This window comes from Molossus molossus, unplaced genomic scaffold (genome assembly GCF_014108415.1).
Source record: "Molossus molossus isolate mMolMol1 unplaced genomic scaffold, mMolMol1.p scaffold_m16_p_20, whole genome shotgun sequence".
Taxonomy (NCBI): Eukaryota; Metazoa; Chordata; class Mammalia; order Chiroptera; family Molossidae; genus Molossus; species Molossus molossus.
The window spans coordinates 32,806,853-32,833,034 of NW_023425356.1; the positions used below are offsets into that span (position 1 = coordinate 32,806,853).

General features: G+C 45.6%; 1 protein-coding gene across 11 annotated transcripts; it reads left to right on the forward strand.

The window, feature by feature from the left end:
- Nucleotides 1-451: 451 nt before the first annotated feature.
- PFKFB2 (6-phosphofructo-2-kinase/fructose-2,6-biphosphatase 2) lies at nucleotides 452-24,957 on the forward strand. Of its 11 annotated transcripts, none has more exons than XM_036273399.1 (15): nucleotides 452-536; nucleotides 1,742-1,849; nucleotides 7,577-7,702; nucleotides 8,184-8,280; nucleotides 8,734-8,800; nucleotides 8,915-8,989; nucleotides 9,355-9,411; nucleotides 10,288-10,412; nucleotides 11,560-11,767; nucleotides 12,169-12,315; nucleotides 13,091-13,195; nucleotides 13,942-14,071; nucleotides 14,822-14,884; nucleotides 15,151-15,215; nucleotides 15,821-17,182. In XM_036273399.1, the coding sequence occupies exons 2-15, from the start codon at nucleotides 1,762-1,764 to the stop codon at nucleotides 16,019-16,021; spliced, it is 1,554 nt and encodes a 517-aa protein (XP_036129292.1). In that variant the 5' UTR covers nucleotides 452-536; nucleotides 1,742-1,761; the 3' UTR covers nucleotides 16,022-17,182. The 11 variants fall into 11 exon arrangements, with proteins under 11 accessions (XP_036129292.1, XP_036129298.1, XP_036129291.1 ...); XM_036273405.1 differs by lacking the exons at nucleotides 452-536; nucleotides 15,821-17,182 and adding exons at nucleotides 547-692; nucleotides 22,984-24,957; XM_036273398.1 differs by lacking the exon at nucleotides 452-536 and adding an exon at nucleotides 547-692.
- The last annotated feature ends 1,225 nt before the right edge of the window (nucleotides 24,958-26,182 follow it).

Below are 26,182 nucleotides of genomic sequence, written 5' to 3' on the forward strand. Positions count from 1 at the left end.
CTTTTATAACCCATTGTCCTGCTGGAGCCGGTTTCCTCTTGGGTTCTTCAAGATGACCACAACAGAAGGTATAGGTGGGAGGTAGGAGAGAGGAGAAGTCCACTGGAGTATGTGGATGGGTCCAGGGAAGCTCGCGTTCAGCGATTAGTCGGTTTTCTTAAGTTACCGTGTCTGACCCACGGAAAAGATATGCAAACACACTAAGGTGTAATCAGCTCAGGTATAGAGATTCCTGGAGGAAAGGGTTAAGCTCCACAACATCTTTTCGTCAGTAGAAAAACCCACCCTCTCAAGACTGCTTAGTCCACTCTCGCGAGAGTACAAATAAAAGTAACGCCTGTAATAAGCCCCGCCCCCAGCCTTATTAGTTGCCAAGCAACGATGCAACCAACCTGCACAGTGCTGGGGAACTTGGGAGCTTGCGCTCTATCCCCTTCACAGTTACGTCCTCCTTCAGGAGCTTGCGTCAGCGATTCCTATTTGAGCCCCGCCCCCTTAAGTCTGCGGGCGCTGGATTGGTCGATGTTTCTCTCCAGGTGAGGACCAACGTGGGGGTGGGCGGAGTCAGGCTGGGACACTTGAATTGCTAGCGACTGGTGTGGGGCCCCCGGGCCACAGTCAGTTGACTAGTCCCTGCCGCTCACCGGGGAAGTGCCGGGGCCACTGCCGGGAGGGACCTTAGGGATCCCAGGGTGAGCGACAGCTGTACTGCGCCTGGAAGAGCCTGGGAGGGCGGGAGGAGGGGGGCTGCGGACACCCGGATGAGGTGCGAGACGATGGTGCCTTGCTGTTTCGGGGACGTGCCGGCCCCCAAACGTAGCCCGGAGTGCAGACATTCAGGGACATAGAATCGCAGCTGGTGTTTGGGTTGGAGGATTTGCGTGGTCAGTGGAAGAACAGTGCGAGGTCCTTAAAGCAATAGGACCTTCCTTCCTCACGAGTTACTTGGCTGGGTTTGGGGAGTGAGCTCCGGGCTTTCCCACCCCAGTTGAGTCAGGACTTTACCGTTATCCTATAGGTGACCTTGAGGAAGTCATTTTCCACCTCTTTGTGTCCCAGTGTTCCTTCTATAGACTTTGTCCCTGGGGTAGATGGGGAGACAGTGCAGAGCAAGGGCTTGAGAATAAGAGACACCAGAGGAGACATGGTGACGTGCTAGGAATGGGGTGTCCAGTTACAATTTTTCCTTCAGGAAACATGATTGATATTTTCCCACTTTCTCTTTTTTTTTTTTTTCAGGACTGAATGGTACCATTGGATTGCCATTTCTTTGTGATAATGAACTTTATCTGTTTGCAACCACCCCACCCTCAAACTGCTGCCACTACTCTTCCCAGATTCTTAAACTAGACTTTGAGGTTAGGAAGGAATCGGATAAGCCACTTAATTTGATTGACCCCAGTTTTCAGTCTGTAAATGGGAAGAAGTAATAATGGCAGCAAAATCTGCTTTATTACAGGCTTATTGGAAGGATTGAGGGAGATAATATATATGAATGTCACTCCCAAGTCAGCATTATAAATGCAAGGCTCTAGTGCTCTATTTTTACATAGATGAAGAAGCAGAGGGCTCTGGGCTTATGCTTTATCCTAGGTCATGTAGCTATTAGCTGGGAGAAGGAAGGCTGGACTTAACTCTTGGCCAAGGGTGTTTTTACTTTTACCACAGTGATCCTCTTCACTGAGTGTTTTGAAGGATGTTTTCTTCTTTCCCTTCCTTACATTTCTTTTGTCCCTTCTAGACATCTCCTGAAGAGTCGCCATGTCTGGGAATAATACATCTTCTTCAGAATCAAATAGCAGCTATGAAACCAAAGCCTCAAATCTTCGAATATCAGAGAAGAAATGTTGTAAGTTCTGGCAAAACAAAAGGTTGCTCTCTCCCAGAATTTTATCTTGGCAATAGAGTTGTAACCCTAGACTTTGCTGTGGGAGTGCGAAGTAATTCTTTGACATGGGAATTTAAAACAAAGTCTCAAAAAAAAGTAGGCTGAAAAAAGTAGATTCAGTGAAATGTCTGTCCTTGGGGCTAAACTACTGATATAGCCCAGCATTTTCTTATTGCTTTCTTTAACTGAATCTATGTCTCCTTGGTGTATCTGCACACTTGATGTTAAAAATTAGGGCAAGCATTGGTAGTACACACTGTGAGGAAGACAGAGTGGCAGTGTGCAGGCATTACTTGGGGCTGTTAAGTTTCCTTTTGGTTAACAGTTTCCTTTTGGTTCTTGGGCTGCATTTTGTGAGGGTGCTGCTCACTACAGAAATCACAGGTAGAAGGCAGTAGCTCATTTCTACAGCGCTCCGTGGAATCATCTCTGACATTTGACTTTTTTCACTGCATCTTGGGAACCTTGGTTTCTCACAGGTTTAGCCTTTGAACTTGGCAACAAACTGTGTTTTCCTACAAGTTCATTCTTCAGGGACAGGTTTCACAGGAGTTTTTAATGCTAGTCCTTTTAGACAGAGATGGCAAGTAGGATTGCAGGGAGATGAAGCATCTGCAGTCTTAAGTACCATTATAGACCTCAACAGTGCATAGCGTGGTCCAGAAAGTCCCGGGCCACTGGGCCCCAGATGTCTTGGGGAATCTAAGGGAATGCCAGCCCTTCCCCCTGCTTCCAGACAGCATTTTCCTTTGGAACCCTATCCATCAGTTCTTCTCACTTCAGTGGTTATATATATTGATAGGTGGAAACAGCCGAGCAGCATAAGACCTGGAATCATCACATGTTCAAGCTTTCCCCAGAGTCTTGACCTTGATGTCATGCCCTTTTCAGTCTCAGATTAATGTTGATAATCTCTTCACCTGGCACTGATGGGGCTTGCTGGGATTTGGGCTGTAGCAGAGGCAGGTTGTTTGGATGTGATACTGGGGTTGGTGTACCTCTATGATTAAGGTACATAATCATAGAGCAGGAAGCTAGGTACTGAGGGCAAATACCCCATGGGAGATAACTAGTATAGTGTGATGTTTTAGTGCAGCCTCTAGAGTCAGACTGCCTGGGTTTGAATCTGGGATTTTATACTTCCTAGCTGTATGCCCTTGAACAAGTTGCTTATCCCCTTTATAAATTTGATATACTAACAGTGTCTCTCCCCAGACTGATGTGAGAAATAAATGAGTAAATATAGGAAAGCACGTGGCAGAGTGTTGGGCACATAGCCAGGTATATTATTTTCATTGGCGACTCTATTTGCATGTTGTGTTTATTTTTGAAACATTATGTATAAATTGAATTGTAGTCTAAATGCTGTGCTGGGAGCTCTCTACTTAAAAGAACCCTGTTAAGAATTATATTTTCAGTAAAGTATGTTTTCTCCTCTATTAAAATAAATATGTTTTTATTTTTAGATAGGAAGGGAGAGGGAGAAAGAGATAGAAACATCGATGAGAGAGAAACATCGATTGGCTGCCTCCTGCTCTTCCCCCACCGGGGATCAAACCCGTAACCCATCATGTGTCCTGACCAGGAATTGAACCAGCAACCTCTTAGTGCATGGGACAGTACTCAGCCAACTGAGCCACACCAGCCAGGCTGTTTTCTCTTCTAGTTTGACAATATTGTAACCCAGATTTTGGGGTATAGCTCCACATCTTAAACAGAGGTGCACCTAATTCAACAGGGAGCAGAGAGCTGGTATTTGTGGGGAGGGAGTTTGTAGTTGTGGGAGTCTCTGACCCTACACAATGCCCAGTGTCAGTCTCAGCTCTGCTTTTTCCTCCAAAGGAATTTCCTACCTGCCTTCCTGACTCTCATGCAATTTTTCTGCTTTGAAGACTTTTGATTAGCCAAGGAAACTAATTCCAGGTCTCTAGTTCTCTGGATTCTAATTCCTGGTTTGGGCTCTGATACTCCTTTCCAGCTCCATCCTCTGCCCCACTGAAAACATTTGGGTTGTCCTAAAGCCATTGTCCTTCATTGACCCCATCTCTTCTCCCCTTCCGGTTGGACTGTAAGACTGTTACACAGTTATAAGACTATGTTTTCATTTCCTTTTTCTCTGTTGTTTGCCTGTATGTTGCAATAGGCTCCTCTGGCTTCTCAGTGTTCACACCCAGCAGTTACTTTATTAATAGCTGAGCCATTATCCCCTTGCTGCTAATTACACCTGTGTTGGTTGACTTCGACTCTGTGAAGTGACTGAGCTGGAGGATTGAAGGATTACTTTTGGGAACCAAAACCCCCAAAAGGAACCTTACTGGAACTTCAGCTGCTCCAGGGATGGTGTGAAGGGGAGTGGTGATGGCTGAAGTGCCTGTAAGGTGCTCAGATGACTGCTGTCAGGGCTCTATGAAAAAGCAGGAGTGTGTAGGGGGAGAGGTCTGTTTGCTTTGCTTTCTTTGTTTTGTCTATTCTTTAATATTTTGATTAGGTCTGGAACATTTCTCTAATTACAAAAGCAATATATGTTCATTAAATAGTCAAACAATCCAGAAAGAAAGTGAAAAGGAAAATATCTCTTACAATTTCTCCTGTCCCTGTTAGGTTTGATTCTTTCTTATTCTGGCACATACTATTAAAGAAAAGAGATTCATGCTGTACACACTTGCTTCTGCTGCCATTATCCACCCTTTTTAAACGTAACTATATCTTGGACTTTTATTTCTCCATGTCAGTGAGTCCAGATTGACCTCATTCTGCACAGTATTGCATTGTATCAATATGTCAGTCTCCATTGATGGACATTTCTGTTTCCAGTTTTCCACTATCACAAACAATACCGCAGTGAGCATTCTCACACACACCTTTGCATGTTTGTGCTAGCAACTTTTCTACAGAAATATAGAAGGAAAGATAGATATATTTAAAATGTTGATCAGCATTCTGTAATGTTCCTTAAAGTTCTGTATTGTAAACTGTTTTAACATTTTAAAGTTGTTGACGGTAATTGGGCATTATTAACTATAGCTGCACTGATGAACGAACCATTAACTTTCTTAGTGTTTGGCTGCAGAACTTGATATTTCATGCCTATCAGTCAAATAGATTATTGGCAGTTTTATGACTTCTGATGAATAAAAAGAAGATATTTCTAATGAAACACACTTTAATGGGCAACATATTTAAAAAATGTTGAGTCTACTTAGAACAAATAGTGAAGATGACCTTGATCACGAAAAGGCTGGGAACCACTAGCCTTTATACCACCCTTCAGGATTTACAAGGAAGCATAGTTGTACTTTCCACATGGCTCCATTTGTCAGGTGCTGTTGAGAGCTGGTGGCTGGGACTGAGTGGGTGGTCATGAAACTAGGAGGCTGATCAGAGCCCTGACCTTGACTTTCTTCTGTGGGCCATGCTCTTTACTTTTCTGAGCTCGAGTTTTTCTGTCTATAGGAGAGAAGTTATCAGACTCTCATTTCCTCTGAGTGTGTTCATGAAGGGAAAATAAGTTTCAGATTGAGAAACTGAGTTAAACCTTGTGTAAAGAAGATAGAAGGGAATTTCAAGATTGAAACAGCTTTCCAGTATATTCCAAGGGGTATATTACATTATCTCTGAAATTAATCAGCATGAAGTATCTACTATTGAAATTAAGCAGGTGGTAGTGGTTTTGCTTTTTCAACAGGCAGGACAATATGTTCCTCATTCTGTTAATGTGGCAATTTGAGATAGGAAGTGTGGTTCCGTTTTGTACTCCCCGGAATGAGAAGCCCTGGTTGCGCAGATGTGTGTAGGTACACTGTGATCAGAGGCAGGAGGTGCGGTGCTGGGGGCACTGTGGGGAGACATTAGTGCCTTGTGTTTTCTTTTGTTCTGAGCCCTCTCTGTCCAGTTTAGTTTACACAGAGCAGCTGGTTCCCTCTTTGGCTTCAGAGCAGCTCCCAAGTATCAGTTTATTTTCAGCAGTAGGGAGTGTAACAGGACCTTTGGGGAAGTGCCTAATGGGCTGGAAAATGTAGACAAAGCGGGCCTAGAAATGCAGGTAATGAGCCAGATCATGTGGGATTGAGAAGAGTGAGGCACTGAGCTGGAGAAAGTGAAGACTCAGTAGGATTTAAATGCTGAAACCCTGGGGCAGCTGATCCCAGGTAGATAGATCTGCCTGTCAGGGGCCAGAAGTCGGGGATTAACATCAGCTGAGGCTGCTGAGTGACTTCCTTTGCCTTTGTGCCCCAGATTTGGTGAGAGATGAAAATCACTTCTGGTGCCCAGGCCCAGGAATTTTCCATGGGCGAAGCCCTCTGACCCTGAGTCTACCCCTCCCTTACTACTTGAGCCACCCTTTGGCTTGAGTACTTCTTGCCACACACCTCTAGGAAACTCTCTTCCTTCTGAGGTCTGTTCTCTACCCAGTCCCTTCTGCCCACTTCTCCATTGAGATCATCTTTTTACATTCTTTCCCAAAAGATAAAAGATGACTTCCATCCAGGTACCCCAATTTTATAGATTTGTTTCTTAGCCTTAAACAGCCACCTTGCCCCTGGGTAGAGCAGCGGCAACAATTTGCAGGGCACCCTCTGGAAAGCAGTGCTGAGACGTGAAGGTGGTTCTTTCCCTCTCCGGTCTGTGTGCCCTTAGAGGAGCCACAGAGCTAGAGCCTCCCAGATGACGTTTGGTCTTGGCCCTAGGAGAGTGGCTGGCAGCAGTATGGGGCCCTCACCCACCACTCCTCTGTAGCAGGATGGGCAGAGAGGAGCCAGACCCTCTAAGCAAGCTGATGAGAAATCACAGGCTCTTTTCATGGAGAAAAGCTATGGAGGAAGCACAAGATCTGGACTCCAGTGCCAGCTCTTCCCATGTCTTATTGTGTGTCCATGGGCAAGTCACCAGGCTGATCCTGAACATTTAGTTCGCCCCACCCATCCAGTGAGATCTATGTCTGTAAATGAGTATTCCTAAAATAAGTTTCCTAAGAAAGGGTAGACCAATGACTGTTCCAGCTTCTAAATTGTCTTGCTTTCACATGGGCCACTGAGGCAGGCTGGCCGCCATACCCTTGTGGGCTAAGCTTTACTGAAGTTTCCTGAGGTCTAGTAAGACCTGTGTCAAGTAGGCTTTCTGCAGTCTAAATCTGACTGGGTTTAGAAATTCTGGCTTAAGCTCATGTCTTGACTGCAAGGCCAAAGACAAAACAAAACAAAACAAAAAAACCTCAAAGCCAGGCTCTTTTTGTGATGGGCCAGTTAATTCTTGCCCATAGTTCTGAAGGGATAGGTGAGACACAGCCCAGACACTGTTGGACCTATTGTAGGCGCCCGCTCAGTTCTGGACCGGTAGTGTCTCCAGACACAAGACCCTGCTTCACAGCTATATCATTCTTGTGTTAAGCAAGGTGCTATGGCTACTGTCTTTCTAACTCTTTCCACCTTGGGTACCTCTATGAAGACCTTGGGCATGTGGGAAAAAGTCTTCTTCGGGGGACTTTCTGAAAGTCTACATGACCCTTTAACTCTTTCAGGAGGGTTTGCCTAGTAACTCTTCAGTTTGCCTTCCTAGTCTTCCTGGACCCTTGCCTCACTGAGGTTTTTGAGGATTAAACAACATTATAACTTCGGAGTTGCTAACCCTGTACATGAATCTTACTTGGCCCCTAGTTATTTAGTTCTATTCTGTTTCATTCCACTCTAGCATGGGCGTCCTACATGACCAACTCCCCGACTCTCATTGTTATGATTGGCTTGCCAGCCCGGGGCAAAACCTATGTGGCCAAGAAACTCACACGCTACCTCAACTGGATTGGGGTGCCCACCAAAGGTAGGTGCAGGTCATTTTGTCTTTGGGAAGGGAAATGGTCATTTCCTTCATCTCACAGGCCTCTGGGGGATTTCTTCTTCCCGGCATCAAGGTTACAGGGTGCTCTGGCAGAAATAGTGGTTGCTTCTGGATTTGCTGAATTTATTTTCTGTTCACAGACTTGTTGCCTCCTGACCTTGAGGGAAGGCCTTTGATAGTATACATTTTCAAAGCCCTTACATATATATCATCTTGTTTAATCCTAACAGTACCCTTGTGAAATAGCAGAAGTGGTTGAGGAAGTTGAAACTGAGACAGTTGAAGACTAGCCCAAGGTCTAATGTGAACTCGAACCTAATCTGACTCTTACTCTGGTATTGTTCCCAACATACCTTGGTGCTTTTCTTTATCCTCTTGGCCCCTCTGCCATTAGACCAGGATGTCCCCTTTGGTGGGTCCACAGTGTTGTTTCACTGCTGAAGGTTGTTGGTGTCTTCTCCAGTGTTTAATCTTGGGGTATATCGGCGTGAAGCAGTCAAGTCCTATAAGTCCTATGACTTCTTCCGGCACGACAATGAGGAAGCCATGAAGATTCGCAAGTGAGTCTTCTTAGGCCTGACCTCTGGGCCAGCTCTTTCTCGGCCATCATGAGAGCAGTTCTGGACTGATAGAGTCTCCAGACACAGACTCTGCTGGGGCTTAGTTTTCCCTTCACTATCCTGTGGGGATTTTGAGTGGAATTTATTTTCTGGATAGGTCACTTTGGGCTTGTGTGGGTAGAACAGGGCTCAGGGAGAGGCATGTATGTTTGTAGGTTACACCTACAGAGAGATAAGGTATATGCGTGGGTGGGGGAAAGGGAACGTTATCGGATGATGTAAAAATCTCAGTGGGGAAGTTGAAAGGTCTAGTTGGAGACATTTTTGATTAGTGAGAAAACCAAGCAGGAAGGGACTTGACTCCTCTAGCAACCCAACTGCTCATGTCTCTGGCTATGCCTGCTCTCAGTCCCGCCGCGCTCCTCGTACTGATTTCCTCTCCTCTCGTGGCAGACAGTGTGCTGTGGTGGCACTGGAAGACGTTAAGGTCTATCTCACCGAGGACAGTGGGCAGATTGCGGTAAGTTTTACCTGCCTCTGCCCTTTCACAGCTGCACAGCCCCACCTTGGGTCCCCCTTGGTGGGATTCCACTTCTCGCTCCCCACTCATCTACCTTGTGGCCTCTCTTTCCAGGTGTTTGATGCCACCAATACAACTAGGGAGAGGAGAGACATGATTCTGGACTTTGCCAAGGAGAATTCCTTCAAGGTAGGAGCTGACTCCATGCTGGAGGAAAAGGGGTAAGTGGAGGTGGGCAGTGAGAAGGAACATTCGGATATGTTTGGCTCTGGTGAGTGAGGACAAGATTGGATATCTGAGCCTCTCCTCTGGGGGCAAGCCCTCTAATCCTTGAGTGTTTTCATGCATGTCCTTTCTCAGACCCTTAGCTTGTATGTCTGAGTTCCTGCAGATGTGGCAAGAGTTATTTTTAAATGAAGAGGCCTTGCAGGCACTTTTATGAAAGAAAATCCTGGGAGATGTGGTGGCTGGGGTGGGGCAGTTATGGGCACAGGCTCTTCATGAACAGCCTGGCCAATTTTGACCCATTTATCATTGCCTTCTTTTTCTGGAAGGTGTTCTTTGTGGAATCTGTCTGTGATGATCCCGATGTCATCGCTGCCAACATCCTGGTGGGTGATACCCCTGCGTACCACCACCTCTTTATCCTTTGTGCCTCGTGTGTGGGGCTGGAGGGTGGGGGGTGGGGGAGAGTCAACTAGGTAATGAAAGAAAGAAATAGACATGTTTAACATCACTGACTGATCTGTTTTATCTGCCAGACCACCATTTTGTACTTCCACACTCTTAGGAGAGGAAACCGAGGCTTTGAGGAATAAAATAAGAATTTGATGTTGAATGGAGATCAAGACTTAGACTGTAGGATTCCTGGCCCCACGTTCTGGGTATTAGCTGGATGCTGAGACCTAGATGTATTTTTAGAAGATACCAGACTTTTCATTATCTGTCAAGGCCACCCTCTAGGAAGATCATCTGCCCAGCAATTGTCTAATGGTCACAGCAATAAACCAGTGCCCATTGGTTGGGTTGTGCTGTGCCGAGTAGACATCCATGCATGGTATCATGATGGTGTCTCCCAGCAACGTGGGAACTTAGGACCATCTAAGGAAGAGGCATCTGGCAAGTCAGGCATAAATCAAATCAAGCACCCTATTCTACACCCTAAACTAAATGTGGGGAGAAACTGAAGCACATTCTAGTTTCCCAGGAAGGTCCATGAAGGAATTGGGGCTCAGGAGCAGCTCTGCTTCATGACTGCCACTGTCCTTCAGCCAAGGGCAGGCACATGACTCCTCAGTTGTCTTTCCCATCTGGGTTGCCAGGATCATAGGACTGTGTGGGGGTGGTGCTCGGTGAATGGGGATTGCCAGCGCTCCAGTGAAAGGCCACTTCTGTGGACTTCCTTTTTCTTTATTTAGCAGTGGCGATTTGCTGGAGGGCTATTGAAGGCAGACCTCTGACTAGGTCCTGCTCTTCTGTGATTCCAGGAAGTAAAGGTGTCAAGCCCTGATTACCCTGAAAGGAACAGGGAGAACGTGATGGAGGACTTCCTAAAGAGAATTGAGTGCTACAAAGTCACCTATCAACCCCTTGACCCAGACAACTATGACAAGTAAGGTTTAAGGCCACAGTTCAAAGGGCATAAATAGGGGTCTCATTTGAGAAAAGATTCTTTCTCTGTTCTGAAACTTCCTTCTGACATTCCAGACCCATAATGTTTATATCACGCCAGAGAAATAAGGTATGGATTTGTGGCTTCTGTGTGGGTTGCATCTTGTACTTGAACAGTGAAGTGTTTTTTTTGTTTTTTTTTTGTAATTGTCAATTCTTTTTCTCTATCCTCTAGAGCAAGATTTCTCAACCTCAGCCTTATTGACATTTTGAACCAGATAATTCTGTGTAGTAAGCGGTTGTCTTGTGTATTATAGGATATTTAGCAGCATCCCTGCCCTCTGTTCACTAGATACCAGTAACACTCTCAACCTGTGACAACCTAAAATGTTTCCTGACATCGCCAAATGTCCCTGGGGAGCAAAGTCACCCTTGGTTGAGAAGCACTGCTCTAGAGCAGTAGTTTTGAACTAGGACACCCCTTAGACATGTGTCATCAGTTTTTGATCAATTTTAAAGTGTATGTGTATATATGTTAAATAACATATATTAATATGTATATATGCATAATTACATATATAATATAACAATACAAAACAGTATACATGTGTATATATATATGTAACATGTTATCTGTTATATATAAGTTATAACATATATAACATTATGTACATAAATGATACATACCGAGTCCTCAGGAACACGCCTGGCTTAGAGAAATGTGTGATCAGTGCTGGCTGTCATTCCTATGACAGTGTCTATCTGCGGAGTGGAATACGGTACAGGTTAACTTGATGTGTGTGAGGTATAGAAGCTGTAGCAAAATGTCAGATGGGAACTGTGCTTCTCACCCAGGTTCAAGGTTAGCAAAACCTTCCCCTGAGGGGAAGCCTGATTCTGTTTATCACACTTACTACGTTGCATGGCACAGTATAGGCACTGAGGGACTGACCAGAGGTTCGGGAGATCTTACTTCATCTTGGTTCTGGGGAGCAGTCCAGCTCTTACCATTCTGCCCCTTAGAGGTGAGTGGGGCTCCTACAGGAGAGGAGGAAGAGCTGCTGTGAGCCTGGGGTGTCTGACATCCTCCCCCTGCGACTGTTACCAGATTTTCATACCCAGGGGATGTTTTCCCCCTTCTATTTTAGGGATCTTTCGTTCATCAAGGTGATAAATGTGGGCCAGCGATTTCTAGTGAACAGAGTGCAGGACTACATCCAGAGCAAGATAGTCTACTACCTCATGAATATCCACGTCCACCCCCGCACCATTTACCTCTGCCGGCACGGGGAGAGCGACTTCAATCTCGTGGGGAAGATTGGGGGCGACTCGGGCCTCTCGGTGCGGGGAAAACAGGTGAGTGGTTAGCCTGCAGGCTGGATTTCCTGGGCTTAGAGTTAGAGGGCATAGTGGGGGTCATCTTCTTATCCCCTTACTTTTTCTTAAATCCCACTGGGGCTTAGGCAGATGGTCAAGCGAATTCTAAAGGCGTTTTCTTGTTCACTGATTCTAGCTCTGCATTGAAGTGCGGATAACTTGGAACCATTTCTGCTGTGGTTCTTCGGGCATCAGATATTTATTGGGTGCAACTTGTGTGCTTAGCAGAGTACAGGGTGCTTCAGCTGAAGCCGGGTTCCTCTTGGGTGTGTTGCGCGTAGCACCTTTCAGATTTTGAACATGGTCATGCACGTTGGCCCATATAGGCAGAGTTAGCAGGTGTGTGTGTTTTCTTGTAAAATTCTTATTTCAAACCCCAGTTTGCCCAAGCTCTAAGGAAGTTTCTGGAGGAACAGGAGATAGCAGATCTCAAAGTGTGGACAAGCCAGTTGAAGAGGACCATCCAGACTGCTGAATCCCTGGGGGTGACCTATGAGCAGTGGAAGATTCTGAACGAGATCGATGCTGTGAGTTGCAAGCTTTGACGGCCAGTACAGTCTCCCATTCAGGCGGGGACTCTCAGAAGTCACAGTGTGGGCTGTTTTATCTAAAAACTAGAACCACCAAGTAGAAACTTTGAGGAAACGGAAACTGTGAACTGTGACTGGTTTGGGGAGGAAGTAGGACCAATTGCACCCCTGACTAGGGTTTCCTATCTGCTTGAACACCTGTGCCAGTGTTGGGACCCAAACCAATGTTTGGGCATCTGGGGAGAGTGGAACTCCAGTTGGTTACGTGGTATATTTTCTTCCTGGGATAAAGAAATAGCTAACAACTCATTCTTTAATTTCTGCTTAAATCATTTGATCAGCTATTCTGAAAAAGTCCTTCCCAATTATTTTTCTTGGCTTTCTCCGTCCTTGAGCACAAAAGTAGGCATTTCATTTTCTTCTCTTCCTCTGCGCCCTTTTATGCCTTGTGCAAGAATCCTCCAGTCCCTTCATCCGCCTCTCCTTCCCTGCTTCCTGTTCCTTTCATCCTGCTGACTTTTCTTGACCTTTAAATTCCCCACAGTAGTAGGAGAAAGTGGCAGCTTACGCTAGAGAAGCCGCCTCCTCTCTGCAGTGGCCCTCACCCTGCCAGTCCCAGACACCCTGGCCAATCAGTTGCAGGACATGAAAGGACCCGGCACAGTGCCTGGCATGTAGTAAGAAACTAGTATTCTTCAGTGTTGTCTTCCTTCTTTGGGCGGGGCTGCGTGGGTCAGTCTAAGCCTCTTCAAGCCAGTGTGGCTCCTTGCAGGGCGTGTGCGAGGAGATGACCTATGCAGAGATTGAGAAGCAGTACCCAGATGAGTTTGCACTTCGAGATCAAGAGAAATATCTGTATCGATATCCTAGCGGGGAGGTGAGATTCCCTTCATGTGGGGGACTGCCCAGCCCTGTGCTGGGAGTTGAGTGTTAACTTGGTTTTAACACTAGACTGAATGTAGTTTGGGGGGGTCTAGAAAGGGAACCGAAGGCATCATTTAGTTTGTCCTCCTGTCTTTGGGTCATACTGTCCAGTCTTTAATTCAGCTCAGGCAGTACACGCCTCACTAATTTGTTAGGATCTCTAGGGAAAAGCGTGACAAGATATACTGTGTCGAGTGTATTGTAGAATCAGCACGGTCTTTTTTTACTTTCTTTTTTCTTTCCACTTGCTAAATCCCACCAAGTAAATATGTGGGCTATGAACGATTTTCCGATCGTCTTCAGGGCTGTTTCCTGGTCTGAGTGGCTACGTAGTCCAGGGACGCGTGACATAAAGGTGAAGGCACAGTGTGGCAGAGGGCCAGGAAACCCCTAGGGGGCCCTTGTTGCCTTACTCTCTGCCCGTTACCTTTGGAAGAAAAAAAAAAAACATGCTTAATTTAGATTTTCTCTTCTCGACCTGTAGTTTTCTCAGGCTGAATGTTGCCCTTGAAAGGTCTGAATATTTTTAAGAGATTCAAGGGCTGGGGGAGTCAACAGGCGATGTGAAGTCGCTGAACCTCCAGGAGGAAAGCCAGCTGGGGAAGCAGGAGCGGTGGCCTCTTTACTCGGGACACAGCCGCCGACTGGCTGCCAGCTTGCGCCCAGCTTGCGCCCAGCCTGCCCCGCTTCCCTCCACAGTCATACCAAGATCTGGTGCAGCGGCTGGAGCCTGTCATCATGGAGCTGGAGCGCCAGGGCAATGTCCTCGTCATCTCCCACCAGGCTGTCATGCGCTGCCTCCTGGCCTACTTCTTGGATAAGGGCGCAGGTGCCACTGAGGGAAGGGCTGGGGGACACATCCATGGGAGGGGAACGGACTTGGGGTGGCACCGGGATTCCTGGCAACTGGACCTCCCCCTCTTTCACTCAAATTGGGGTACATTCTTCAGGCAGCAGCGTGGGGCGCCCAGCAGCCACTGAGCCAACTAGTTTCTGCATCGGCTGTGCTGGTACAAAAGCCCCCAGCGGAGGGCGGTGCTGGAGCTCCTTCCGCAGCCCTGGTTGGCTGAAGGGCAGCCTTGAGCTGACACTCCTGGCAGCATCAGCACAGTGGTTGAACATTCCCAGCTCGTCACTTTGGCTACAGGGAGGGTGGTATCTTAGAAGCATCTCCATCCTTTGGATTCAGGGTAGGATGTTTCTGGGTTGAGCCCGAAGGAAGTGCTGCTGCCCTGTCTGACACTTCCCTTCCTGACCAACCTGACCTGCTGGGAGGCCTGCAGGTTGGCCTCTGGTGTACCCAAGTGGGCCACCACCTTCCCTCTGGCGTCCTGGCTGCGGCACTTAGTCTAGTCTTGCCTTCACGGAGAGATCTACAGTGGATTTATTTCCTCCCTTAGCCACTCAGTAGCTTGCGTGGCTTCTCTGGTGGCTGTCTTGATCATTGGGCTTTAGGGGAGGAGCTGTTTAACTCTAGATTAAGGGAAAGAAACTCATGAGCTCCTTAGATTCTTTCTTCCACCAGCCTGACCTTACTCCATGCGAAGAGTCTTCCCTCACCTAGTCTTTCTGCTTTCAGACGAGCTGCCATACTTGAGGTGCCCTCTCCACACCATCTTCCAGCTCACTCCTGTGGCCTATGGTAACTATGCATTTAGGAGCTGGGCAGGAGGTGGGGACTGAGGAAGGTCAGGCTTTTTGAATTTTCTCTGAAGTGTGTGTAGAGGTTCAACTTCATCACCCCTGCACACCGGGAGAGTTCCATCAGTGCCTTCCATGTTTGCATGTATGTATGTATTTGGAAATCTCTGCATCCTTTTATGGTATGCTTTCCCATACTGAAACTAAGGAATTTTCCTTTGAGCTTGTTTTCCTGAAGGCCTCTTTTTCTCTCTGCTGTTTCCCCAGGGTGCAAAGTAGAAACCATTAAACTCAACGTGGAGGCCGTGAACACGCACCGTGACAAGCCAACTGTAAGTATTTTCCCGCAGATGAACACTCAGATTGAGTCTTTGAACCGGTGGCATCGAGACACTGGGGTTTCTCTGATGTACAAAAGGAAAACAGAGCCAGAACTCACGCCCTATGTAGTCTGCTTACTTCCAAGAGAAAGAGATGTCGGAATTGTTATTTTTGAAGATTAATACCTCTTTTATGAGTCTTGACCTTGAAAGCTCTTGGAAAACCAGTTAAATATGCAAAGTGTTTGGCGGAAGTAAAATGCACCCCCCCCCTTCCAGGAAGTGCTCCCTTTAGAAAGTGGGATCCAGAAGAGCTCGTAAGGTGGGGTGAAGATGTGTAGCTCTGTTCCTAGGTTTTTCCTAATAATTTGTTTGATTTGAAGTAAGTCCCGTCCTTTCTTTGTTCCTCTTTCCTGTTTTTTGGAGTATGATGCTCAAGGAGTTTCTCCCTCTGCACCCCTTTAGCTTCCTGGGGCTAGGGGAGCAGGCCACGGCCCAGGTCTGATGAGAGGAGCAGGAGGAGAGGGAGCTGTTGAGGTTATAAGCATTATTATACCTTGATGAGTGAGCTTTTGTCTTGGCTTTCATTTGTGTGGTGTCCCTCCGTTTCTAATCAGAACAACTTTCCCAAGAGCCAAACCCCTGTAAGGATGAGAAGGAACAGCTTTACACCTCTGTCCAGTTCGAATACAGTAAGGCGTCCAAGAAATTACAGTGTTGGGAGCCGGCCCCTCCAGCCCCTCGGCCCTCTCCGTGCCCTGGACACGCAAGAAGGGGCCGACCAGCCGAAGACCCAAGTCAGCATTCCGGTGTTGTAACTGTGTGTTTCCCTCCAGTCCCGGCCTCCTGCCCTTGTCACTAATCACCAAGGAATCGTTTAACTTCCAGCCCCCACCCCGCCACCCTGCCGTGAATCTTAACACAGAACGTGAGGCCATGTGTTTTCAGACCGACCTTAGCTGTTCTGCAGTGTGAAACATCTCCCCATCCAGGGGCAAGTTGACGAGTTGGATGTTTGAGAACAGGTCTCGGTTGGGTGGTCTGGAGGAGAAAAGGGATGATCACCTCTGGGGTGATTAGCATACATGGGGCGGAGGCTAAGCATGGCCAGGACACTTGGTTCTTCTCAGGCCCTGGTGTCTAAATCACTGAAGTCCTTATGTTGGTAAATGGGGGGTGGGTGGAGGGGGACACAGAAGCCCATTTTCCCTTTCCCTTTGTCTCTTAACGTGTGCTTTACTCACAGTTTTACCTGCCTGCTTTCTTCCCTCTCCCTCATCTCCCCATTGGACTGTCCAGTGTGATGCATGTCATTGTCACCGTAGTGTCTGTCTGCAGGGGAGGGAAGATTGGCAAGGGAGAAGTCCAGGCACCACTGATTCTCCCCGCAGTGGGCCCGTGTGGACGTGGACTGGAGGAGCCTGCCTTTTCCCCTCCCTTTCTCTTAGCCAGGTCCTGCAAGGGTCAGCCTAGGCTTTAGAACGTCCACAGATCTCTGGAGCTAGTGAAGGGGTAGAGGGTAAGAGTTCTTGCTCCCTTTCATGAGAAGCAGTCCTAAGGCTGTGATGCCCTGGGGGAAGCTGGCTCTGAGAATGTGGGAAATACCTTGGTTTGTCTTTTTTCCTTCGAGAGCCAGGCACAGGTCTTTTGGCAGCTGTGGAGTAAGGTCTAGGAGGGTAGGGCGATCTTTAGCTGCTACAGGGCTCTTAGAGGGCAGGCCCTGTCTTTTCTCCGGTGGCTCCCAGCTGCTTTGCCGACCTCTGCAAGCCAGTAACCTCTGGGGCTGTTTAGAAGTCATCACTAATTCAGGAGATACCACTGGTATTTGAATTGCTCATCAAAAGGCAGAGAAGAGTTCACTAGAGCTGCTTATTACTTTCTAGTAATTTTCAAAACACTCCTTTTTTTAAAAAAATGTGTTCTTTTTTTTTATTTTTTATTTATTGATTCTAGAAAGAGAGGAAGGGAAAGGGAGAGAGAGAGAGAAACACAGATGAGAGAAACATCTGTCGGCTGCCTCTTGCATGCCCCCTACTAGGGATCGAGCCCACAATCTAGGGATGTGCCCTGACCAGGAACCAAATCAGTGACCTCTTGATGCATGGGATGATGCTCAACCAACTGAGCCACACTGGCCGGGGCAAAAACGTTCCCTTTTAAGTTAAAAAATCTAGAGGAGTCTTTGGGACCCTGTGGGGTCTAGCTCTGCACTGCTTCTGTTTACCTATTCACATCTGTCATTTTCTCTGTAGGGTTAAACAGGAAATATTTACAGCAGAGATTCTCAGCCCCTTGGTGACTCATGATAGCATACTTGTCCCCCCAAAATTTGTATGCAAAATGTATGAATATATGGGCACTTTTCTGAGAAGCAAGTCTAGAGTTCTCCTGAGATTTTCAGAGTTCTCCCCATCTTCAAGTTATCAATTTGTCTTTTAGAAGTAATCAGCAAGAACAAGGAAGCTATTTGCCATGGTGTTTTTGGTAATAGAAGACCCTTTGTCATGGTTCTTGTCTAGGAGTGTTCATTGGGACTCCTATTAGAACTTCTGAAATCTACACATGCCTGGGTCTGCTCTAGGCTTAACGTCCACTCAGCATCTCTGGGTTTGGGGTCTGCACATGTGTTTAAACAGCTTCCCTGCTGATTCTAACTCATACTCCAGTCAGAGCCCCATTCTGTGAAGTTGGGTAAACAAATACTGGGATCACAGTTCCCTGAACAGAACAGCAACCTAGGCATTCTGCATCCCTCCTGGAGTTAGATGTTGAGCAGGTCATAATGTTAAATGAAGTGAGCAGGCTGCTGTGTTTTAGAGGGTTATTCTAGGTTCTAGTCCCATCTGCAACCATTTACATTGCAGGGTGATGTGGAACAAATCGCTGTGTCAATAAACGTCCTTGGGTAATAGCTGGGAATTGTAAGCACCCTGGAGATAGGCCCCAAGATAAAACCTGTAGGATGAGAAAGATTATCACAGGCAACTGACTTGTGACCTTTATTTATTCTTATATCTTGAATAGGACAGCACAGTGAGTTTCCAAAGGCTGCTTGCTAGATGCTGCTTGAAATGACGTGCTCTTCCTGTGTAGCCATTTACATAATGTATACTTAGTGCCTCGGTTTGTGGGGCTTTGGGCTGGGTGGAAGTGGGGTGCAGGGTACATAGAATTAGAAAGGGTGCTTGCCTTGAAGAAGGTGGTTTTAGAGACAGGGCATCTAATTTATAATAAACGAGCATTTGTGAACGAGCAGCACTGAGTCTGGAAGTGTGAACACTACACGGGAGTACAGATTCCTCCTCATGACTTTTCTCTTGTCCTTGGCCCCACCTCCCTGCCCCATTGTGAGCATGTGGGGTGGTCTAGGAGAGGTATGGTGGCACTTTTAGGAGGTTGCCTCCTCTTGGCTGGTGGTATCTTTAGCCCAAATGAGCATTCATTCCATCTTTTTTCCTGCTGGGCTGTGAAAGTAATTCAGAGCTAATGAATGAGAGGGCACTTTTTGCTCCAAAGACTGGATTTGGGCGATACATACTCCTAGTGAGAGGAGACGTTTCCAACGAACTAGCATTATGTTACCTTGTTCTGAGCCCCAGCATCAGCCGCAGGTCACTGGGATGTTCATGTGAATGACTTCTCTGCACTACCCGCTGTGCTAGTTTACTTCGCCCAGAAAAGGAGCTGGGTGGTCTTACTGTTCTCAGACAGGACCCAAGCAGTTAGAACTTGACAGCAGCAAGGGCTGCAGCATTCTCCAGCTTTCTGAGCAAGATCTCGCCAGAGACGCTTCAGCAGCAAGAAGCCAGGAGAACACAGGATGGAAATAGCTGCAAATTTTAGAGAAGTCCTGCTTCCTATTTTATTTTTTTCGTGTCCTCTCCCGTTCTTACTTGATTGTGTATTGGTAGTATATCCACATTCCTGTGTGTATGTCTATGTGAGAGATCCTACGAAAAAGTAGACTCCAGGGTATTTTTTGCCGAGGCCTTCAGCTTTGTTATGGGAGAAACAGGTGAAGGCTTTAGAATGTATCTTTTGGTAGGAAATTGAGAAAGGAACATCACTCTATTCAATTTTTCTTGTCCCCCCCGCCCCATTCTTCAATTGCAGTTGACATTCAATTCTATTTTCTCTAATTGTTTTAAAGCTAAACGAGGAATTCTGTAACAGACTTGAGAGAGAAATCTGAAGCAGATTTAATCTAAAAGCTTCTCTTTCTATCTCCTAATCCTAAGATTTGAATTTAGCTGTTACTTATTATCTGTCTTATCTTGGTTTTGTTTTGGTAAAGGGGATTTTTTTACATTCAGTTGGAAAGCAGAATAGGAAGATATTTTAAAACTCTTTCAAAACTTTGTGCTAGGTGGTCTTATCATTGTCTCTGGTTTTCTTGTTGTTGTCCCCCTCCCCGCCCAAGAAGTTAATAGTCAGGAATACAATATGTTTGTGTTCCTAGACTGAACAGTTGAGTGTTTCCTGTGAGGTTCTAGCTGTTCCTCTTTATAACCTACTTGATCTTTAGAAATATTGGCATTTTGAAGAAACATGATATAACTGTTTGAAAATCAGTCCTTAAATGGTTTTTCTGTGAGCAGATCTGAGTTCCAGAGAAACTTATGGGTGCTTGTGGTAGTCAAAGGACAAGGGAGAAAGAATCTAAAAATTGAGGGAACTGTATCTGGGTTATATAGTCTTATGCACATTTCATTGTCTTTGCTAAGTTCAGAAGCCAGGTAGTGTTGTTTTCAAGAAATTTGATAAATTAGGTGTTCCAGTGTGCATTTTGACTTGTTTGTATACTAACTAACTGACAATCTCTGGTAGGTTTCACATGCTAACTTAAACATTATAAAACAATTGAATCAGGCTTAGCAGGATTGATCTCTTACTTCCCATAGAGGTGACACAGACATCAGAAGTATGTCTAGGAATTTAATTTAGACTCATAGTGACCAGAAGATTGTAGGTAGTAATTGCTACATGCTAACTGACTGACAGACTCTGAAAGGATCTGCATGCTGACTGACAGACCCTAGTAGTGTTCATATGCTGACTGACTGACAGACCCTAGAAGGGTTCATATGCTGACTGACTGACAGACCCTAGTAGGGTCCATATGCTGACTGACAGACCCTAGTAGTGTTCATATGCTGACTGACTGACAGACCCTAGTAGTGTTTATATGCTGACTGACAGACCCTAGTAGGGTCCATATGCTGACTGACTGACAGACCCTAGTAGGGTTCATATGCTGACTGACTGACAGACCCTAGTAGGGTTCATATGCTGACTGACTGACAGACCCTAGTAGGGTTCATATGCTGACTGACTGACGGACTCTAGGGGGTCCATATGCTGACTGACTGACAGACCCTAGTAGTGTTCATATGCTGACTGACTGACGGACTCTAGGAGGTCCATATGCTGACTGACTGATGGACCCTAGTAGTGTTCATATGCTGACTGACTGATGGACTCTAGTAGGGTCCATATGCTGACTGACTGACGGACCCTAGTAGCGTTCATATGCTGACTGACTGACGGACTCTAGCGGGGTCTATATGCTGACTGACTGACGGACCCTAGTAGTGTTCATATGCTGACTGACTGATGGACGGACCCTAGTAGGGTTCATATGCTGACTGACTGACAGACCCTAGTAGGGTCTGTACACTAACTGATTGACTGGCTTTAGTAGTCATGTAAGCTGACAGTCTGACTGTCAGACTGTTTTGTATTCGTACCAGTTGGTAGTATATGCACAATATTGCAATTCTCTGTCTGTTGCGCGTGTCCTACAAAGAAAGGAAGTAAACACTCCACATGTTTTCTTTAGGGGGAATTTCTGTAAATTATGATTTTTAATAGGCATTCTTTCAGAATCGCAGCCAGTTTCACTATTTTTAGAAAATGAAGGTTGTATATCACTTGTATGACATTTTGTAAACTCAGCTAGAAAATGCCTGCCCAAGCCTGAACCTGCTATTCTACTTGAAGTCATCTCATCCATCGCCCAAGTTCTAGGCAGGATTTTGCTTCCACTTGTTTCCGAGCCTTCTGTGCCCACAGCTTCTCTGTCATAGAATGTAGCACTCCATGGGTAATGCTGCTGATTTTAGTCTGCCGTGCTTTTGGCACTTATTCGTGATCTAATAAGTAAAAATGCAAAGGTAGTTTTGCATTCAAAATTGATTTTACGTGGTGGCAAAGTATTCTTTCCAGTAAGTCTTTCACTGGGGAATCTATGACCAATGACCGATATTTACCTATTCAATGTTTTTGTGCCTGAATTGCTTGTGTACATTTTTTAAATTGTGTATAAGTAACTAGATCATTCTGATATGGTGAGGGTTTTGCTATGGCAAAAGCAAAGGACTGATCACCAGCTGTGCCCTTTGGAGGGGTTGGCAGTGGGCTGAGTACTACTGGGTTGAATGGGAATGGACTGAATTGGGAACCCAAGCAATAGAATTGTCCTGCTGATTTTCTAAGCACAGCTTTGTTGAAAGAAGGAACAGCATTCTGATTTAATCTGGTGACACTGATATCAAAATATGCCACTCAGATCCCCAGAAGGTGTGTATACTGTATTTGAAATGTGTTTTGTGTGTGTGTGTGCAGAATGGGTAAATAAAATTTTTGAGTAACTTGAACCTATCAGAAGGCTTCTGGGTTTTTTGTTTTGTATTTTGGGTTGTGATCTCCACACTTTTTACCCCCTCACCCCTCCTCCACCCCTCATATTTTGCCTCACACTGCCTAGTGATTGAGCCGCAGACAAACCAAAGCCAGCTACCAGTGTGACCGGAGTCCTTGGTGTAGGCATGGCTCTCTTCCACCACCTTCTGGGGAAGATGGGAAGGACAGCATGAAAGGCACATGAACTTCTGTAGGAGTTGTGTGTACTTTTTGGTGCCTCTACAAGAATTACCTGTTACCTTTAACTTCCATTAACATGTAACTGTTTATTGTAAAGAAAAACTTTGAAGATCTCTCAGAATTTAGAGGGCTGTTTCTTCTAGAATATGACCTGCCTGTTTCTAAAAAGGTTACATCCAGTGGAATAAACCGGCGTTTAACTTCTGGGACAGGAAGATACAGGTGGAATTCTGTCAACATTCTCATGCCTTGCTCCTCATTACTCTAACAAGGGCTGGGAGCTCATTGGACACGCAGACTCTCGGGCTTCATCCCAGGCCTACTGAATCAGAACCTTCATCGTAACAGGATTGCCCGGTGATTCCAATGCATACTTAACGTTTGAGAAACACTGTTCTAGAGGGAAGAATTTCTCACGCGCTAAAACATCAAATCCCAGTTTATGAGAAGACATTGATTTCTGTTCTGATACTGGTTTCAGAAAGGACTGGGATAACTGCCACGGTAGAGACCCTCCTCAGAGGCCAAGTAGCCCCTGACTGCAATGCCACCTTCTTGGCATGGTGTTTTGGCTGGTGGAGCCTACATACTCTCCTTTTCCCACAGGGCCCCCTACAGCCTCTGCCTCATATTCTGGGTATGTAGCTTATGGTCCAGGTGTGAAGGGAGTGCCTGGTCCAACACGGCACAAGGAAAGTCTATTTTTCTGGGAAAGGAGCCCAGACGGTGCCACTGGAGGCTATGTGACTCCTGGGAGTAAAGGGGTGTGCGCATGTCTGTGTGCAGGTGTGGGGATGGTGGCCGTGGGGAAGCAGCGGAGGGCTTCTGCTCTGCTGCTCTTTGTTTGCCGTTAGGTGATGTTGTAATGGCTGTGTTTCTCTTCCTCTCTGGCTCCTAGGCAGAGGCCTCGCTGACTGTGCCTAGATGCTTCTCTCCGGCATCTCTCCCATCACTCTCCTGATACGGAAGCTGAGCCAGACCTCCGTGGGGGACTGGGATCTGCTGCAAAACTTGGATGTCAGCGCCTCCCGGGCTTGAACAGGAAGCGAAATGGGGATTGAACCTGTGGGACCACCACAATGGGGCCTGGAAAAGCATCACCACATTTCTCCCCTCATGCCTGATGGGAATAACAGTTACACTGAAAAACTTAACTTCCTTGTGCCTCAAAACATTAACAGCATGAACTGGTTAGTTTTCTATGATCTCTTTGCTGGGTTTGGCCCAAGTGGGCTCATCTCGTTCTGTTTCAGTGTTTAACATCCCACCCGTGACTCTCTAGCTGGCTGTTTTTTACCTAAGGTGCAAATGAAATGCACCTCTTCACATTTTGTTTCCAGGCGAGAGGGCTGAACTCCAGTAAGCCTTTTCTGTGCTGTATGAGCTGGTGTCCGCATCCATTCCCGGTGAACAGGATAGAGTACAGTTTACATTATGTTAGCGTTCACCTTTTTTTTTTTTTTTATCCATTGGAAACAGATTTGCCAGGCGAGTGGAGGGTTTCTCAGTATCGCATTCCCTTATACCTCTGTCCTGTGCTGATGGACCAGTGCTGTCAGCAGCGACCTTTTCACCTTTCCACTTAGGGAAGTTGTTCTTGTTGCAGGCCCCCTGAGGGCAGGATCTGACTGCTCGCTCCCCCAAACGGGTACTCATCTTCTAAGTGTTGTGTGGTAGCTGCTGTGTTTACCTGATGCCGCCTGCCTCTCACAGCTGAAGAGGGCCAATGGTCTCTGCAGTGATTGGGGATGAGGGCTGGAGAGAGCGGGGTGCCATTCACATCACATGAAGAAGTGAAGAAGGTTCCCTGGGAGTCAGCTCTACCAGGGAGGTCTTTTGGTTTCAAAACAGGTGCCCTTCTGTGGGGTTGGTCACCGTGACATGGTCTCTTAAGAAAGCCATGGCTGTGACTTTAAGACCCATTGGTATTCTGATGCCTGGCTCTCAGCTAGTTGTCTCTGTTTTTGTTTCTCTGTCTCACGTAACAGATGGGGGTTCGGGGGGACCAAGCCCTTAGTGCATTAGTCATTTGGTTTCCCTGAAAGATAAGCCAGGTAATTATTCCTTAGATCACTGATTGTCAAATATACAAACATGTCTGTAGATGTGATGTTCATAAGTCACTTCCCGAAGGAGGATGGAAGCTCCAAAGAATATCTCTTACAAGCAAAATCATTTCTTTTATTTTTCTAAGAATGGTACGTTTTTAGCTTTCTACACTTGTTTTCCTTTCACTCAGATGCCCACTTGCTGGGCAAGAGGGTGAGTAGCAAGCAAAGTAATGAGATGTAGCTTTTCCCAAATGGTTCTTTTATACTGTGGTTGACACGGGGCTGTTGCCGAAGACGCGATGAGCTGGACTGCAGGCGGTTCAGCATCCAGCAACTAGGAGCTTGTTTTACATGCGCAAAGCTGCCTTCAGAAAGGCTCCTGACTCCGCCCTGTAGCGGGTGATTTTCATCTCGCTGCTCGCAACATGCTGTACTGTAATGATTCTGTTCTCAGATGCAGGTGTCTTTCTGCATCTCCATACACTGTCTTTTGATGATCAGATACTTTTTTATTTAGTTATTTATTCGTCCATGTAAGGTATTTTTAAGTCCCCATATTAGTGTTTGCATGTATTTAATCAGAATGTAAGGTAATTTGTGTTGTCAGTTTTTTAGTAGAAATTGAGGTAATTTGAACATTCAAGTCTAATGTCTGTAGTGTTACCTTAAATTAAAATTTCAGAATCTAGGTATCTGTCTTCTGTAAAAGGATAATGACTATGTTAAAGCACAGCGGATTTCTTTGAATACCTTTTTGCTCATTGATTTTTATTTATAAAAATGCATTTCGCTGCAGAAAAGTTTATCTCCTCGATAAATAAAATCATGCTAAAATATGTAATATGTATTGCTTTTGTAATAAGAAATATAATAAAAGTTATTTTTAATTAAAAATGCAATTTTGAAATACACAAAGAAGATAACATTTGATACATTATTCATACACAAAATATTAATAACTGCAAAATGTGTTTGAAACTAGCTTCTTTAAAATTATTCTCAAATTACTAGATTGTAAACATTTCCAACTGATGGTTTTAACTGGTGACTCCTGCCTTTATTAAGTTCATTAGCATTTCAAAATGATATCAGTGGAATCATTATGGTCACGTATTATTAACATTCTAAAGCTATGTTAATTTATTTAACAAATATTTAATGATCACCTATTTTTTTGCCATGCAATAGCTGAAACAAAGTCCTTTTCCTCTTTCTACAACTTATTATTGGGAAGGAAACAGTTAACAGCAGTTCTGTAATCTACCCTCCCTACTTGGGATGTCTGCCCTCTGAGGAATAACCTTGACCAAAACCATTATTAAATAATAGTTATGTAAATGTTTATGATAAAGGAACTTTGAACACCCTATATAGGGTCAGTAGCAATAGAGATAAAATGAAATGTTCATAATAACCATAAAACAATTGCAAGTTGTATAGTCCAAGGCATCTGATAGAATGAGGGTGATTTATCAATTCTCTAAGTTTGCAGTTGAGAGACAGTAGTTGTAAGTGTTGCTAAATGTACTGAGCTTTAGCAGTGCATCTGGAGGAGTAATGATAAGGAGGGTGTAAAGGGTGTAATTTCCTCAGATCTCTAAGCACCTGTGCAAGTGTGTTCTCGTTCACCAATCAAGCCATCGTTTGTAGAAGGCTGGGAGGGTCTGGCATCACTGACTCTTTTACAAATAGGTGAATGAACACCCTTATTGAGTGGCTCACCGTGACACCGATGGAGTTTTTGCCAAAGCCCGTGTCTCAGAACAAGGTAAACTGTAAGATTTGTGTGAGGGCCCAACAAACACATAATGCTACTATTTTTAAATGTAGCTAGAAACTTAACAAATACATCAGGATTAGAAAATGAATGTTCAGAGAGTACTCCAGTGATGGTCATTACTTGCTTGTTTTCTGTAGCCTTAATGATTACGTTATGTCTTAAGCATCGACAGGGTCTTCACTGGAGACTCACTGTGAGGAGGGTCAACCTTCCAGCTCACTAGCTTGTCCTGGTTGGTGACAATCCTACTGGCTGTTCTTGTGGCA